General features: G+C 38.7%; 2 protein-coding genes across 2 annotated transcripts; both read left to right on the top strand.

Moving 5' to 3' along the window:
* The first annotated feature begins 3530 nt into the window (after positions 1–3530).
* On the top strand, positions 3531–8726 carry LOC102712734 (monocopper oxidase-like protein SKU5). The gene is made up of 9 exons (XM_006656480.3): positions 3531–3751; positions 4465–4574; positions 4726–4996; positions 5090–5228; positions 5506–5872; positions 6580–6945; positions 7032–7110; positions 7766–7968; positions 8237–8726. Exons 1-9 carry the CDS (start codon positions 3623–3625, stop codon positions 8343–8345), a joined length of 1773 nt encoding a protein of 590 aa, XP_006656543.1. The 5' UTR covers positions 3531–3622; the 3' UTR covers positions 8346–8726.
* A 4440-nt stretch (positions 8727–13166) lies between these two features.
* On the top strand, positions 13167–17268 carry LOC102720152 (NAC domain-containing protein 105-like). Its single transcript, XM_040524970.1, has 5 exons — positions 13167–13586; positions 13827–14045; positions 15714–15920; positions 16025–16323; positions 16436–17268. Exons 3-5 carry the CDS (start codon positions 15734–15736, stop codon positions 17027–17029), a joined length of 1080 nt encoding a protein of 359 aa, XP_040380904.1. The 5' UTR covers positions 13167–13586; positions 13827–14045; positions 15714–15733; the 3' UTR covers positions 17030–17268.
* The last annotated feature ends 898 nt before the right edge of the window (positions 17269–18166 follow it).

Below are 18166 nucleotides of genomic sequence, written 5' to 3'. Positions count from 1 at the left end.
AGAACAATTCAAGAAACGAATGACATCCTAAATCAAAGTAGTACAATAGTAACTATACATGTTTGATCAGGGTATTGGACATAACCAAAAAAAGATATGCACATCGTTTTTTTTTCTACTTATACTTATAAGCCGAAGTTTATAATTTTAATGTTGATTTTGGTTTTTTATCGAAGTTTTTTTTCATACTAAGAATATGTATATAAAATACTTATTCATAAATTATTTTTCGTTTATAAATATATCTCCAAACAATACCCCTGATCTAGTTAATACTGTTACCAGGGTGACGAGAAGTCTGAGAACTCACTTTAAGTGCTGGACGTTGAACTTAACCGCTGCACCCAACAAACAGATCGTTTCGCCAACAACTTCTAAGAGGTGACGACGATGCACGAATTTTGTGTTGAGCATATTGTTGTTTTGTAAGGTTAACAAGCTCTCCGCACCCGCGTCTCCTGTTCGTGATCGTGAGCCCCTTATCTTCTCCTTCAAAATCTCGTCTTTTTTTTTTGGGAGTTATGATAAATCTTGCAGTCCGATTAAAAAAACTGTTTTTCTTTCTTTTATCTTATAGTTGTCTGATTTTTCTTTCTTTTATCTTATAGTTGTCCGATTCAAATTTCTTTTTTTTTATTTTTTTTTGATTAATCTCATACTTTCTAGCCCGTGAGAAACAACGTGGAGACTTCTTTTCCCGTTACTTTATATATCTTCTCCTTCAAAATCTCATCTTTTTTGGGAGTTATGGTAAATCTTGCAGTCTGATTAAAAAAACTGCTTTTTCTTTCTTTTATCTTATAGTGTCCGATTCAATTTTTTTTATTTTTCTTCGATTAATCTCAGAGTTTCTAGCCCGTGAGGAGCAACGTAGAGGTTTCTTTTTCCGTTACTTTATATATATAATAGATGGTGCACATTTTTATAAGCAACTGTCAATATTTATCTCTAATAGAAAAAGAAAAATTAATATGTGCAATAAAACTAAACTATATCTGAACATGATCCAACTAGTGTTTGCCTTATCTCTTTGTAAAAAGTGTCTTTTGTTATGGGTAATTAAAATTAGCTCAATCGACTTTCGTTCCATCGAGCTCATCCTCATAGCTCTAACCCATCAGCTCTAAGATATGATCTTTTATCGGCATGTCTAATTTTGGTGTTAATAATGGCACCAATCTTCCATATGACATGATTAAATTACATTGACACGTTAGTGAGGATGTCACGTTATCTAGCCATGCATAATGAAAATGTTATGATAAGATAAAACTGTCATACCAACTCTTACGCTACGAAAAGTTATTTAATCCTAATAAATAAACAAGGTGATGCGTTCGTAAGGTTCAGAAATAAAAATATAGTACGAGAAAGCTTAGTTTGAAATTTAAACAAAATAAAAAGTTAAGAAAAATAATAAAAACATGTGGGGGTGGCAGGGGCAGCCAGTGGCGCGGCGCCAAATGCGCAATCCCCGCCATGGGTTGTTCAATTTCATCTGATGGATGTGTCCTCGAAATCCGCAGCAACGGCCGGCCCGCTCTCTCTCTCTCTTCTTCCTCGTCCCTAGCTAGTAGTAGAGGATACTCCTACTCTCAACTGATGATGCTAATATTCATTGTGATTGGTTAGTTGGTTGATTAATAACTACTCTCACCTCGTAACCCGGATTGAATGTGTTGACCATCTTGATGTTGTATTGTGTTGTGTACCCACGAGCACGAGCTAGACAGCCAGGCACATTAGCTGGGAATGCGACCTTTTTTCACGCAGTCCATCAAGCATAATTTTATTAAAATCTCATCACTGGATACCTAGGATCCGCATCACTTCTGTCTGCACCAAGAAAAATAGAGAACAATACTAGTATTCTAGAATAAACTTAATTAGATCAGTCTTAATGCATATTTTCATGGTATAATTATCAAGTCCGTAAACTAGGTAACCGAGCCAGATGGGTTTCATCCCCATGAAACTACTCTCTCATATCATGAAACTCTCTCGTTTAATGACATTGTCAAGTCAGTAATTTTACTGATGTGACACCATATTTAATATACATGACATCTCCATAAAATATGTATTGAGACTGATCTTAAAGTGCTTCGGCTGATTTTATTTGAACATCTTTATCCTAGGTTATTACTTCTCTTTACCTGCACGCATCACGAACGGCTTAGGCCCCATTTGATTCAAAGGAAATTTATTTGAATTTTAGGGGATTTCAGTCCTATAGGATTTTTTTCCAACAAATCCCTTTGAATCAAAGGAATGAAACCTATGAAATCCTATAAAATTCCTATAGAATGCCTCTTTCTATGCAAGTTTTGGAGGAAATTTACCAAGAGATTGAACCTCTTGGAAAAAATTCGTTTGAGTCTTTCTCTCTACTCAAATTCCTGTGTTTTTCCTGTGGTCCAATCAAACAGTCGTTCCTACGTTTTTCCTGTGTTTTCCAATCCTCTATTTTACACTTATATTTCTGTCAGAATCCTATTTTTTTTCTGTTCCTCTGTTTTTTCGTTCCTGTGATTCAAAGGGGCCCTCAACAATGTGTTTTTCAAAAACAAAACTATATATAAATTCATCATCTCACTTTCTAAAAAAGATTTTTTTAATTTTATAACAATTAATTTTATCATTTATACCATTAGATAGCCATAAAAAATAGATATATTTTGAAACAAAGAAGAAGCAGCGAGACATACGAAAGGCTAACGGGCGATCGTTCGCACACCTTTTAACCCACATGGATACTTCATAATGTAAAACTTGTACACATGGGCTTTCCATATATATTCTTTTTATATGTGACTTTTTAAGGGTATAATTTTTGTGCATGTATCTTTGTAAGATGATATTTTCTATGTAATTGTTTTTACCCAATAACAAATTTGTTTCCTTGTATAAATTTGTATGCATAAACTTTCTACATATAAAGATAAAACTTTATACATACACACAAAATTAGAAAATAATTATATATATAATCTTGTTAGTATATACATATGTTCATGTGGTTAACGGGCACCCAAACATTAGTCCGTTGTTAGACCCATCTCGAGACTGAAGTGGCTGTTTGGATCAAGGACTTTTTCTAAGTACTTTGTCACATCGAATGTTTGATGTTAATTAGAACTATTAAATATAAACTGATAATAAAATTAATTGCATAAATAAAGGCTATTTCATTAGACAAATTTTTAATCCTAATTAATTCATGATTAGCAAATGTTTAATGTAGCATCAAATTCGCTAATTATAGATTAATTAGGATCAATAGATTCGTCTGGTAAAATAGTCCAAAGTATAAAATATATTTTATTAATAATCTATATTTAATACTTTTAATTAGTGTCTAACTATTTGATGTTAAAGAGATTTCAAAAAAAACTTGGAGTATTCAAATAGGCCCGAGACACATGCACACACAGCGGCAGGAGCAGAATGTGTGCGTGTGCGAAGTGAAGTACAGCTGCTACTTGGTGTGGGGCTTTTGCTTCCCAAAAACCACCCCAAACCCCCTCACTCTCCTCTTGTTTTCTTCCCTTGGTGAGCTCGAAATAGAGCACTACTCCACTCAAAAGTCCCAAAGGGGAGCAGAGCTCTGCACACTTCACCAATGGCGGCGCTGCCGCTCCTCCTCCTCCTCCTCGCTGTAGCCTCCCTGGGCCATGCCGCCGACCCCTACGCCTTCTTCGACTGGGACGTCTCCTACATCACCGCTTCCCCTCTCGGCGTCCCGCAGCAGGTCTCTCTCTCTCTCTCTACTCGCTTCTTCTTCTTCTTCTTTTTCTTCGGGATAGTCTAGATTGCCGGCTAGCTGCTTGCTTTCTTCTCTATCCTCTCTTCCTTTCCCTTCCCCCAAAGATCTCTCCCTCTCTCTCTCTCTTTTTTTTACCCACGCCATTCCTTCCTGGAGCTGCGTTCGTCTTTCTTGCTTTTGGTCTGTTAAAGATTTGGTTTTTCCCCACCCTACTTTGATTCGTAGTCCTACCTCACTCTTTCTCATCCTATTCCTACCAAGGACTTCCCTCGCCTTCTGGTTTCTGTTTCTTTCATCAACATTCTGGAATACTCGCTATTTGCTGGTACTGCAAGAAAGAAACGGCCTTTCGGTTAATTGGTCGTCAGGACATGGACATAGATAAATGGCTTATTTCTGATTTGATGATGCCATTCTCCTTTCACCCCTACGCGGTTTCCGTCAATCTCTGCTTGCAAATCCCGATTTTTACGGCACACCTTTCAGATCTGCACTATTAAGGCCACCATTCCCGCTTCCCTGTCCGGGTTAATCGTTGGACGGACTAGCAATATTATTTTCATTTAATAATAATTTGTACTGATTGCGATTTCAGTGGATCAAGATGTAGTTGCTTGTCTTCACTTGCTTTCCCAACCCATCCAGTTTCCCTCAAGGTCTGTAATTAATCATGCCACTCAAATTTTCGATCATTTCAGGTCATCGCGATCAACAAGAAGTTTCCTGGTCCCATCGTCAACATCACGACCAACTACAATGTGGTTGTCAATGTGCTCAACAGCTTGGACGAACCCCTGCTCATCACTTGGTGAATACCCTAGAAAAATTTTCAATCTTGATGATACCCTCATAAAGACTCCATTGAATCCCATCTCACCAGCAAACTGTCTCTACAATGACAGCTCAAGTCTTTCTCTCTGTTTTTTTTTTTTCCTTTTCTGTTTTTTTGAATAACCCAGGGATGGGATCCAGCATCGTAAGAATTGCTGGGAGGATGGGGTGCTTGGAACAAACTGCCCGATACCACCAGGTTGGAATTGGACCTACAATTTCCAAGTGAAAGACCAGATTGGGAGCTTCTTCTACTTTCCACCCCTTAGTATGCAGCGTGCTGCTGGGGGTTTTGGTGGTATCACTGTCAACAACAGGGCAGTGATTTCAGTCCCATTTGATACACCGGATGGGGACTACACACTGTTTATTGGAGACTGGTATAAGAAGAACCACACGGTAGGGTCAATGTTCACTGGGTTCATTGTAAGATGCCGTGACAGGTTTTTCCAGTCATCATCAAGTAATGTTGATTGCCTGTGCCAAATGTAGGACCTGAGGAAGATGCTTGATGATGGGAAGGAACTTGGGGTGCCTGACGGTGTTCTGATGAATGGCAAGGGGCCATATAAGTACAATGACTCCCTCGTTCCGGATGGCATCGAGTATGAGACAATCAATGTGGAACCAGGTGATTCACCTCCCTCAACTTCATCATCACAGGCTCTGCAGTGTTAAATTGATTCTTTTTTGTCACTTCATATGTCATACTAATCAATGACATGATATCAAAAGTTCAAAACACTTTGGTTTCTAATTCTGTTACTGAATATAAATTTTTTTTTAGGCCTGACTGGATATAATTTTATGTTGTTATTGATTTGCATAATCTGTATTGTATGAGACATAATGATTGCTTTAGTACATCATCATAATTGTCATAACTGACAGTTTCATCTTGAAAACAGGGAAAACCTATCGTTTCCGTGTCCACAATGTGGGTGTATCTACAAGCTTGAACTTCAGGATCCAGAATCACAATTTGGCACTTGTGGAAACGGAGGGTTCATACACAATGAAGCAGAATTTCACAAATCTTGACATCCATGTGGGACAGTCTTACTCCTTTCTGATCACCATGGATCAGAACGCAAGCAGTGATTATTATATTGTTGCCAGTGCTAGGTTTGTGAATGAATCAATCTGGTCCAGAGTTACTGGTGTTGCAATTTTGCACTACTCAAATTCAAAGGGCAAAGCATCTGGTCCTCTTCCTGATCCACCAAATGATGAGTATGACAAAACTTTCTCGATGAATCAAGCACGGTCAATCAGGTTTGTATAAAATAATCCTTTCTGTTCAATCTCTGACCATCTGGTATTAGGAATGCGTGACTCATCATGTGCTGATGTTTTTTTCTTTAATAGTACATCCATTCTTCTACACCTGTCATGTGCTATGATGCTTTTTTTTTTAAAAAAATTATTAACAGCATTTTCCTTTACCCAACTAATCTTATGCAATACTCTTGTATAGTACAACTAATCGAGATGCTTATATTGGTTTTTTCCCCTCATCTTTCTATGGCATTTTGTTATCCTCCCTAAATGTACCTTTTACATTCTTTTCTTTTGCATCTTGACCTTGATGAAATATGCTTTGCTGTGTGAATCATGAAGAGGAGCTATTTTGAATATAATATATCACTCCTTTGCTGTATAATGAATTGACATGTTGGGTCTACTAATGTGGGAAATTTCTGGGCATATCTTTTCTTGTACATAAACATCTATTCTGGATGACTTTTCTTGTCGATGCTTTATTTATACTGGGTATAGTGATGTCTGAAATCTTCATACGCTCTGTATCAAGAACTAACATTTTGTATTGCTCTATCTACTAGGTTAATTCCATAAACTTCAACAATATCCACTAATCCGTAAAACTAATGGTCTACACATGCAGCATATCTGTGCACATGTGTATATGATAGTTATAGATAATATGTGCATTAAGACTCCAAACTGTCCCTTGTTCTCAGGATGAATGTGAGCACCGGTGCTGCCCGTCCTAATCCTCAAGGTTCTTTTCACTATGGCAATATTAATGTGAGCCAAGTATACAAGTTAAGGAATGAGCCACCTGTTACCATCAATGGTAAAAAACGGACAACGTTGAATGGTATCTCTTATTCTCCACCTGAAACTCCAATGAGGTTGGCTGATCTTTATAAGAAGGAAGGAGTGTACACACTTGACTTCCCCACTATGCCAACTGATGGACCACCAGTGGTTGGATCTTCCATCATCAATGCCACGTACAAGAACTTCATGGAAATTGTATTTCAAAACAATGACACGAAAGTTCAGACCTACCATATTGATGGATATGCATTTTGGGTCGTAGGGTAAGTTTAATATCTAATTTTTTGTTGTATTTAATGGCCAGCAGCTTAGGGTCCTATATGCTGAACTATTTTCATGCTGCAAACAGGATGGACTATGGTGAGTGGACTGAGAATAGCCGTGGGACTTACAACAAATGGGATGGTGTTTCTCGTTGCACCACTCAGGTACCTGGCTGTGGATATCATTTGGATTTTCTTTTTAGATAAGGAAGATCCATTTCTTCATGTGAAGTTTTAACATGTTTCCAGACGCCCTGTTTCTGCTACCTACTGTTCTTATGCCTTTCTTTTCTGCTACTGTTCTTAGTTCATTTGACTTAGTGGCTGTTTGGATCCAGGGACTTTTTTTTTGTCCCTTGTCACATCGGATGTTTGGACATTAATTAGGAGTATTTAATATAACCGATAACAAAACTAATCGCATAAATAAAGGCTATTTTATTAGACAAATTTTTTAAGCCTAATTAATCCACGATTAGCAAATGTTTACTGTAACATCACATTCGCTAATCATGGACTAATTAGGCTCAATAGATTTGTCTCGTAAAATAGTCCAGAGTATGGGGTGAGTTTTATTAATAGTCTATATTTAATACTTCTAATTAGTGTCCAAACATTCGATGTGACATGGACTTAAAAAAAGACCCTGGGGATCCAAACACCCCCTTAACCCCAGTGTTCATTGTCTTATGTGTATGAACTACTTGATGCAAATGCTACTTTTGCCCGATGAAGTAGCTCATTTAAAGTTTAAACATCTGTTCTGAAAGTGTTGCTTAGTGCTGCAACCTACAGTTAACATGTTACTGCCACACTGTAGGTATTTCCTGGAGCATGGACTGCTGTCCTACTGTCACTTGATAGCCCGGGTGTTTGGAATGTGCGCACAGAAAATCTGGACACATGGTACCTTGGCCAGGAGACTTATATCAGGGTCTTGGATCCAGCAGGAGGTTACAATGTTACTGAGATGGTGGCACCAGATAACATTCTCTACTGTGGCCTCCTCAAAGATAAACAGAAGTACGCTATTTGCTGTATTTGTGCTTACGTGTTTTAGAGAGTATTACCTCCGTTTCATATTATAAGACTTTAGCCTTGCTTAAATTTATCAATTGATGAATGTATATGATTTATATATATGTCTAGATTGATTAGCATCTATATGAATCTAGTCAAGGCTATAAAGTCTTATATTGTGAAACGGAGAGAGTACTTCCTTTGCATTTGACCTTAGAGGACTAATCACTAATGCTTTTAACTGCTGTTTTTCTTTTCCTGTCTCTTCTAGGGCTCAAAAGCCTCATGGTTCGTCGGGTTTAGCTTCCTCTGCGGCAGCACTGAACCGCCATTTGCTTGCAGTTTTGGTGTCTCTGGTGGTAGTGGCGTTTGTCCATTGAAACTGTTTGCCTGCTTGCTCTGTTGTTTTTAAGTTAGGAGACTGACAGAATTCGGGTAGGTGAGATTTGTAGGTTCCATGATTCGTGTGGAATAGTGTGATTGTGCATCGGCGAAGTTGTCGGAATTTAACAGAAATTGTGTAAACCATTGCATTGCTTGAGTCCGTGTGTCCTGTGTGTCGTCGGCACCTGCAAGCAGTGGTGCCTGAGAGTGTGTTTTCTCGCATTCAAATTATTAGCTACTAGTAGAGATCTGGATATTGATCATTGTCATTCCATTTCAATTTACTGGAGAAGTTTGTGGAGCTGCATGTCTGTTATGTTCCTGAACGAATTTACAGCCGGCCATTTGAGGCCTGGCTGGCTGGTACTGGCAGAGCGATATTTTGGGGCCTGCAACTGTACAGCAACTTACTCCCTCCGGCTCAAAACAAATTATTTTTTCAGGTTTTAGATATAATTTTTGACTCTTCGTTTTATTCAAAATTTTTCACGATTAATATTTTTATTATTATTAGATGATAAAACATGACTAGTATTTTATGTGTGACTATTTTTTAAAAAAATTAATTTTTTAAAAAAATAAGATGGATGGTTAAACGGTTGATGTAAAAACCGAAAAGTTTTTTTTTTAAAGACGGAATGGAGTAACGGGCATGGATGAAGAAGTTATCTTTCTTTTTTGTTTTTTGTTTTTTTTTTAAATCTTGAGAGTACTACTCCCGTCTCCAGGTGATACAGGATATGGAATGGAATGCCAGATGCCAGATGGTCCTTGAAACTTGTGACTGATTTGAACGGTCTGGTGGTTCGTGCATCACGCAGATTATTGATTAAGACTGGCTTAGCTTTCTTGCGGTTCACCAGGAATGCTCGGAAAGTACTCTCTCTATCCTGGTTTGTTTAGACGAAAGTTTAACTAAATATTACCTTAGTTCTATAATAACTTTATTTTTCGATTTTCGTGTCTAATATTTAACCATTAGTCTTATTTAAAACATTTGCAAAAAAGTTTTAAAAAATTAGTCACGCATAAATTACTATTCATGTTTTATCATTTTGTAACAGTAAAAATATTAATCGCAAAAATTTTTCAAATAAGACAAGAATCAAGGTATTGTATCTAAAAGCTAAAAAATGATCTTATTTTGGAACGGAGGTAGTATTCTATTAGGATATAAAATTTATGAAACATTTTAGATTCGTATAGGTATCTTACCATTATATTTTAGTGTCATAAAAATAATATATTAATAGATTATTTTTTATCAAAATCTTATACTAATGAAATAAAATATATCATATATTTTAAAATAAAGGGAGCGGTACTAGGAGTGACTGGATGACCATGATTGGCACATCACAATGAATGGAAACAGGAGAAGCAAAAAAACCAGCTGGAGTGTTCATACTGTGATTATATCTCTTTGATGTAACTTGAGTGAGATCTTTATCTTAGAAAAAAGAGGAGAAAGTCAAGGGAAACACGTAGATGGCCAGATGGGTAGATGTAGAGGAGAGCGACCATGATGCATGCAGATGCAGAGCAGATTCAGATTGATAGATGAAGGGGTGCATGCAGTGCGTCTTTGTGTGTGTCGTGAGGCTAATGCACTGCCTGCCTGCCTTTCTTTGAATGAATAATAATTCTTTCTTTTAATTTCACCCAACTTTTCTTTTCTTTTCTGGCTGTGGGAGAATCAATATCATATATATCATTCATGCATATATATTGTGGGGAAACCACAAGTGATCGAGGAGGTTAGCAGATTGATCGACGCAATTGATTAAGCAACTTACGTGCTGAAGCACAAGCCAACGCTAGCTGTATTCTCCAGCACACCTCACTTATGATACATTCTTTCTTCTCTCCTACATGCCATGCCATTATATAAAGTTAGCAACTTTTCATATGTAAACACGCACGCCGGCCGGACAACACAACTAGCTAGCGTGTACTCCTACATAAATACTCGCATTTTTTTTATTAATAAAGAACAATTTACATCTTCAACCTCTGTCAATAAATATTTTGTTGTCATAAGCCCCCCACTTCTCTCGTAAAATGAGAACACTATAGGTCATACGATTCAGAAGACACCACCACTTTACTCTATGAGCCAAACAACCTTTAGAGGCTGAAAATATGTTAGTTCTTAAAAAACTATGTCATTTAAGCCAATATCTAGAAATGATCATTTAAAAACCGATCAACTATATATGAAAACAACTATGGCAAAAAAGTTCATTCCTGTCTCTTACCTAGCTAGTTACTACGTACTATAGCTGCTACCGATCAAGATCTCTGGATTATTTTCTACAAGTTTTTTCATCACATCTCACAGTACCAGTTTCAATCCGACAAACTACTGATCAAATCGAGTTATATATACATGATCTCTCTTCCTCTGATTGCTTTCTTGATCACCTTGTGGATCCTCATTTCACTCAAGCATATGTATAAATTTAAGCCGAGATATATGTAGTTATCCTCATGTTTAATTACATCAGAACCCTATGTGTTGTTCCATTAAAAAAACAAATTTAGTACATCGGCGTTTTTTGTGTCAAGAAAGACTAGCTAGACAATTGATTAAGCTATACTGTACAAATTCTATTTATGAAAGTAATTAATATGAAACGCCGATACATACGTACGTACGTACGTACGTACGTATGTATGTATGTATTTTTTTGTTAATATCTAATGTTGATATACAAGATTCATATATATTCATATATACCTACCTATTTTTGTTAATTTGTAGCCACTATTTTCCAGCTTTGATCTATACACAAGAGTTATTACAAATTAATATCTGTATTTCATGATGCTGAGGGTGGTGAAGTAATTGATTGTATGCACGCATGGTAACACCTAGCTTAGCTGTCTTAATTACACCTATTATAACATAACATAACTCGATCGATCCAGTCCACAAGACCACAACTTACACACACGCATATACATATATAATACATAGGATAGTATACATTTTATGTCACTTAAAGATATATATCGAGCTTATTTATACTGATAAAAGATATATACAGATCAATGTACAAAGTTTAATAGGATATACGTACAGACTACAGAGTAGTATAGTAGTAGATGGGTCTGGATAAACTGAGGTTGGTAGCTAGCTAGGGACATGCAGCATGCTGCAGCATGATGAGATGGAGAGAGGCTTTTCGATATATCACTCACTAATTAATTAAGCTAGCTAGGTATATATATATTGGCAGTACTGAGCGAGTGTGAGTGAGGGGAACATTCCACAAAGGGCAATGAGTAGTGACGGTGAGCATGCATTCATTGCGCCCCCACAATGCATTATGGCGTCACTGCAAATCATCGTGCAGTACGTGCTCCATCCCTCTGTCTCTCTCATGCATCCCAGCTGCTTCCTTCCCTTAGCTCGGAGGCCGGACTAGCTGCATACATACATACATACATACATACATACATACATACATACATACATACATACATACATACATACATACATACATACATACATACATACATGTGCCACTTTTCATATACTCCATCCAATCTTTATCTATCCATTATCACATGCATACATGCCTTGCTAATGGCGTGCGTCCCCGGCCAGCCAGATCGATCATGCATAGCTATTTAGTAATTAATACGTAGCTGGGTAAAAATTATGTTTGCAGTGTGAATATTATTCATGATTGTAACAATATACGTACGTATAAATATATATGAGATGGACTGACATGAATGAGTATTTTTACTTAATGGCAGGCAGGATCATATATATATATCGATGGAATTAATGGAAATGGATGGATGTACGTAGTATGAGCAGCAGCACGCAGGTCCCTCCTGGATTTCGGAAGAAGGTGGCCGGCCGGCAGAAGGATATATTGACCTCAACGTCATTAAGGACTCTACAAGATTAATGAGCCATGGGAAATATCTGCAAGGTTCGTTTTACTGCAGGATTAATTATATATATATATATTATAGATTATAGATATAGATGAGCAATATATGAATCAGCTAACTGTACGTACATGTGGGGTGTCGATGCATGCATGAATGATGGATATTGATCTCAGAGCGTACGTTGCCGGCCGGATTAATGGCATGGCGGGGCGGGGGCGGTGGCGGTGGCGGAGGAGCAGAACGAATATGGTACTTCTTTAGCCACAAGGACAAGAAGTATATACCCGACGGGGTCGAGGACGATCGAACCGGCCGGGCTTCTGGAAGAAGGCGCCACCAAGCACAGCCTCCTCGTCGGCATGAGGGAGGAAGACGCTCTCGATCGTCTACTGCCGCGGCCGCGCCCCCAACACGGCCGCCCACAAGTCCCTCCGACTGCCTCGAGACCAGCGAGACGGCGCCGCCACAGCCACAGGCAAGGCAACACATCTCGATCCATGACTCGATCTCTCTCTCTGCATACATACAAATACAATGTAGCTAGATTCATTCATTCATTCAATTAATGTAATGGATGCATGCATAGGTAAAATTAAAAGGAAAAAGGAAGAAAGGGATGATGGCATTGGCGGCCGGGCGGATGGAGAAGGAAGGATTGTTTGGTGAGTGGTGGTCGGGTGGGCCCCATTTTGCGTGGGCCCCACAGCAAGCTGAGGGATGACAACCAAACAAAAAAAGCTACGTCAGGTCAGGTCAGTCGCTGTTCTCTTACGTCTCCTCCTTTCCTCCGCCCTTCCTCTCCTCACCACCATCAACATTCTAGCTAGCTTCATCCTCTTCTTTCTCCTCTCTCTCTCTATCCTAACTTACCTAGCTAGATCCATTCCTGCTGCATCGATCTTTCTCATCATCCATCTCCTTCTTGCTAATTCGATCGATATATTTGGTGTCCAATATATATATATATATACATATAATTTTACCTTTTATCTTCTAAATATATATCTCCTTACACTCTTGCATGGTACAACTCTGCATCTGTTAATTCATGGTGGCCATGGATCATGGTGCTCCATTTCTTTACCACTCCACCACTTGTTTTCTCTAGCTAGCTAGCTAGTTTTCTCTTCGATCTTTTTATCAATCATATGATATCCAGTTCTATCTCATAGCAACCCCGTCCCTGTTCTCCGTTCTCTCGGCTGCAGCTAGCCCCCGATCTCTTACAATTAAGCTAGATATATATCGGAGGAGGAGGACGAACAAGCCATCGATCGATTATTTACTATGCATGCATAGAGATATGCATCGATCTAGCTAACTAGGTATTGGCTTATTGGGTCTTACTAGGTTAATTTCTGATGCTACATACCGTGAGTTGAGCCTCTTATATAATGCGCAGTTTAATTTATTCTTTTTTTCTTCTTAGATCATATGGATCTACATACTTCGATTTGTTTACACTTGTTTAATTTGTTGTTTCTTCAGATCCTCAACAAACTTTTGCTGATGCCTTGTTGTTGTACGTGCTTCTGTGACATTCTTCTTGGGATCTGAACCTGCAGATAACGAGCACAGTATAGGAAGAGCAGGAGGAGAGAGCTAGAGTGGAGCAACTAGTTCAGACAAGGATCGACAAGGCAAAAAAGTTCATCCCTGTCTCTTGCCTAGCTAACTACTACGTACTATAGTTGCTACCGAGATCTCTGAATTATTTCCTACAAGGGTTTTCATCACATCTCACAGTACCAGTTTTAATCCGACAAACTACTGATCAAATCAAGGTATATATACGTGATCTCTCTTCCTCTGATTGCTTTCTTGATCACCTTCTGGATCCCCATTTCACTCAAGCATATGTATAAATTTAAGCCGAGATATATGTAGTTATCCTCATGTTTAATTACATCAGAACCCTATGTGTTGAAGATCCATTCACAAAAATACGCAAATTTAATACATCGACGTTTTTTGTGTCAAGAAAGACTAGATAGACATTTGATTAAGCTATACTGTACAAATTCGATCTATTTGTGAAAGTAATATGAAACAATGATATATAATATATGTATATGTATATGTATTTTTTGTTAATATCTAATATTGATATACAAGATTCATATATACCTACCTATTTTTGTTAATTTGTAGCAGCATTTTCTAGCTTTGATCTATACATAAGAGTTATTACAAATTAATATATATGTATTTCATGATGTTGAGGGAGGTGAAGTAATTGATTGTATGCATGCATGTTAACACCTAGCTTAGCTAGCTTAATTATACCTATTATAACATAACCTAACTCGATCGATCGATCCAGTCCACAAGACCACAACTTACACACATGCATATACATATATAATACATAGGATAGTATATATTTTATGTCACTTAATTAACGGGGTGCATGCAATTAATGTTTAAAACATTAGGTTGGTCATATATATGTATGTATATATAAAGTATATAGTGTGTAATTCCCTAAATTAATGTATGTCGATCTGTAGTATTATTAGCCTGGTATGTACGTACTACTTACTGGGAGAAACATGGACGCTCCAGCACAACATATGTGCGCAAGCACGCGCAAATGTATATACATCTCCACGTACATAAAACGAAAGGTATATGTTTAATATACTCATCAACAGATGGATCTTTTATACACATACCAAAGATTGCTGGATCGCTAGATAGCCGCAATGTATATACAAGCATGCATGATGAGATGGAGAGGGGCTTTTCGATATATCACTCGCTAATTAATTAAGCTAGCTAGGTATATATTGGCAGTGAGCGAGTGCGAGTGAGGGGAACATTCCACAAAAGGCAATGAGTAGTGACGGTGAGCATGCATGATCGATCAAGGCAGCATTCATTTACCCCCAATGCATTACTGCAAATCATCGTGCAGTGTTCCATCCATCACTTCCGGCCTTCGATCTGTCTGTGTCTCCCATCCATTCCAGCTGCTTGCTTGCTTCCTTCCCTTGGCTCGGAGGCCGGACTAGCTGAATGCATATAATACATACATATACATGTGCCACTTTTCACATACTCCATCCAATCTTTATCTATCCATCATCACATGCATCCATGCGTAGCTTGCTTGCTTGCGTCCCCGGCCAGCCACCAGATATAGCTATTTAGTTAGTAATTCCTCCGTTTTGAAAGGAAAGTCTTTCTAGCATTGCTTATATTTATATGTATGCTAATAAATCTAGACACATATATAAATTATATATATTCATTAATGAATGGATTTAGACAAAGTTAGAAAGACTTAGAATATGAAACGGAGGTAGTAATACGTAGCTTAATTGGTACGTAAAAATTATGTTTACACAGTGTGAATTAATATTATTCATGATTGTAACAATATATACAAGACGATTAGCTATATATGCTGAGATGGACTGACATGAATGAGTATTTTTACTTAATGGCAGGCAGGATCATATATATATCGATGGAAATGGATGGATGTAGTATGAGCAGCACGCAGCAGGCGCAGGTGCCTCCTGGATTTCGGTTCCACCCGACGGACGAAGAGCTGGTGGATTACTACCTTCGGAAGAAGGTGGCCGCCAGAAGGATTGACCTCAACGTCATTAAGGACGTCGATCTTTACAAGATTGAGCCATGGGATCTGCAAGGTAACTTACTTACTTAGTATATAGATATATATTATAGATAGATTATAGATAGATGAGATGAGATGAGAAGAGTACGTACTGAATCAGTGGTCGATGATGATCAGAGCGTTGCCGGATTAATGGCGGCGGGGCGGCGGCGGAGGAGCAGAACGAATGGTACTTCTTCAGCCACAAGGACAAGAAGTACCCGACGGGGACGAGGACGAACCGGGCGACGGCGGCGGGCTTCTGGAAGGCGACGGGGCGCGACAAGCCCATCTACGCCACCAAGCAGCACAGCCTAGGCCTCGTCGGCATGAGGAAGACGCTCGTCTACTACCGCGGCCGTGCCCCCAACGGCCACAAGTCTGACTGGATCATGCACGAGTACCGCCTCGAGACCAGCGAGACGGCGCCGCCACAGGCAAGCTAGGCGATCCATCTTGATCGATATGACTCGATCTCTCTGCATACATACAAATCAAATACATTAAAATTCAATGTAATGTAAAATGTAATGTAATGCATGCATGCAGGAAGAAGGGTGGGTTGTATGCCGGGTGTTCAAGAAGAGATTACCCACGACAAGAAGAGATTCAGACCATGACGCACCAGCTTGCAACTGGTACATCGATGAAGATGCGTCGCCGCCGGCCTTCCTGTCCCCGATGAGCAGATCCATGCGCCCACACCACCAAGGCATCACGCTGCAAGAGCAACACCTCCACATGACTTACAAGCACAGATCACCAGACCTCATCAGCAGTAAGATACAGCAGCTCCAAGTCCCTGCAGGCCATCATCATCATCATCTCAACACCATGCCTCATGAGCTGGAGAGCTCTGCTTCCTTCCATTCTCTTTTGGTCTCTCCAGAGCACCACCAAATCAATATGCACCATGCTCAGGCTGATCAGCTCTTTGACGACATGCATGCTGTCACTGCTACTGACTGGAGAATTCTTGATAAGTTTGTTGCCTCGCAGCTTAGCCATGATGCCACAAACAAGGGTGCAGCTGATTATACCGATGAAGGAGACATTCTTCAGGTCAATGACAAGCAAGAGGTGGCAGCCCCCGATTATGCCTCAACATCAACGTCAAGCAGTCAAATTGATCCATGGAAGTGATCCAGCGGTCGACGACGATGCATTCAGTCTAATATACATTATCTTATAGATAAAATTATCTCAATAATGATTATGATCGTATCGTATCAATTGGACAGAACGATACAAGTGGTTTGAGCTACTGTAAATAATTAAGACTTTAGCTAGTACGACGTGTGGTGTTTGTGTGCTGCTTATATATTGACTGGGTTTCTATATATATGAAATAATAAGGTCATGGAGGACAAAAGCTTCATGAATATAATCATGGTTTGTAATAGGTAAATCTCTTTGGCTATGTGATTGTAAACTGTTTGTGTTTCAACATGTGTGATAAAGTATGCCAATATGCACACACTATATAAATGCTCGGTTAATTATATATCATGGATTTCATTTATATATTTCTACTTGTGATTCTACGATGTGCTTTTGGCACAATATATACATATTAGCTTGGAGCACTGTGCAGAGTCATGGAAGAACAGATAGCATGAAAATTTTAAATTGTTGTGGTTTGGACATACATAAGGAAAGACTAATAACATAGTTTCAAGAAGCGAGAAAAATACAGGAAGCATCTCATCAATATATACCAGTGTTGAATCATAATATCATTTGCATTGCACTACCAGAAATGCCAACTTTCTAATGCACAAGAGACCTGTAATACAGTATATATAGCACTAGCGTCGTCCCAACAATTTTTCAGCACACTTCACCACGTACATATTCTATAATAGGGCTGGAGAACGAGCCAGCTCGTTAAGATAATGAGCTGGCTCGGCTCGGCTCGTTATCGTAACGAGCTAAAAACCCAGCTCGACTCGGCTCGTTATAAAGCTCGAGCTGGCTCGTTAGGCTTATGAGCCATGCATAAAAAGTTAACCTAAATAATTTTTTAATAGGTTATACCAGCAAACTTTTATTTCAAACATGCAAATCATATGAAATTGTATTTAAATATTAAAGTTTGAACCAACAAATCATATGGTGAACCTATGAAGTACTGAACACATGCATTCCAGGGTGAAATCAATGAACGCCGGTGAATCTTGTTTCTTTGGTATAGCTCGTTAGGCTCGCGAGCAGCTCACGAGCCAGCTCGAGCTGGCTCGTTATCTCTAACGAGCTAAAATACTAGCTCGACTCGTTAGA

The sequence above is a fragment of the Oryza brachyantha genome, chromosome 6 (assembly GCF_000231095.2).
Source record: "Oryza brachyantha chromosome 6, ObraRS2, whole genome shotgun sequence".
Taxonomy (NCBI): Eukaryota; Viridiplantae; Streptophyta; class Magnoliopsida; order Poales; family Poaceae; genus Oryza; species Oryza brachyantha.
Note: the sequence above shows the minus strand (reverse complement) of the source record. Positions and strands in the feature narration are given on the sequence as shown.

Bases quoted from the DNA above. Each gene is read 5' to 3' on its own strand.
- LOC102712734 (XM_006656480.3), top strand. From the start codon at position 3,623: ATGGCGGCGCTGCCGCTCCTCCTCCTCCTCCTCGCTGTAGCCTCCCTG. The intron at 3,752-4,464 runs GTCTCTCTCTCT...CGATCATTTCAG, and splicing joins CTCTCGGCGTCCCGCAGCAG to GTCATCGCGATCAACAAGAA. The intron at 5,229-5,505 runs GTGATTCACCTC...TCTTGAAAACAG, and splicing joins GACAATCAATGTGGAACCAG to GGAAAACCTATCGTTTCCGT.
- LOC102720152 (XM_040524970.1), top strand. From the start codon at position 15,734: ATGGAAATGGATGGATGTAGTATGAGCAGCACGCAGCAGGCGCAGGTG. The intron at 15,921-16,024 runs GTAACTTACTTA...GATGATGATCAG, and splicing joins TGAGCCATGGGATCTGCAAG to AGCGTTGCCGGATTAATGGC. The intron at 16,324-16,435 runs GCAAGCTAGGCG...GCATGCATGCAG, and splicing joins GCGAGACGGCGCCGCCACAG to GAAGAAGGGTGGGTTGTATG.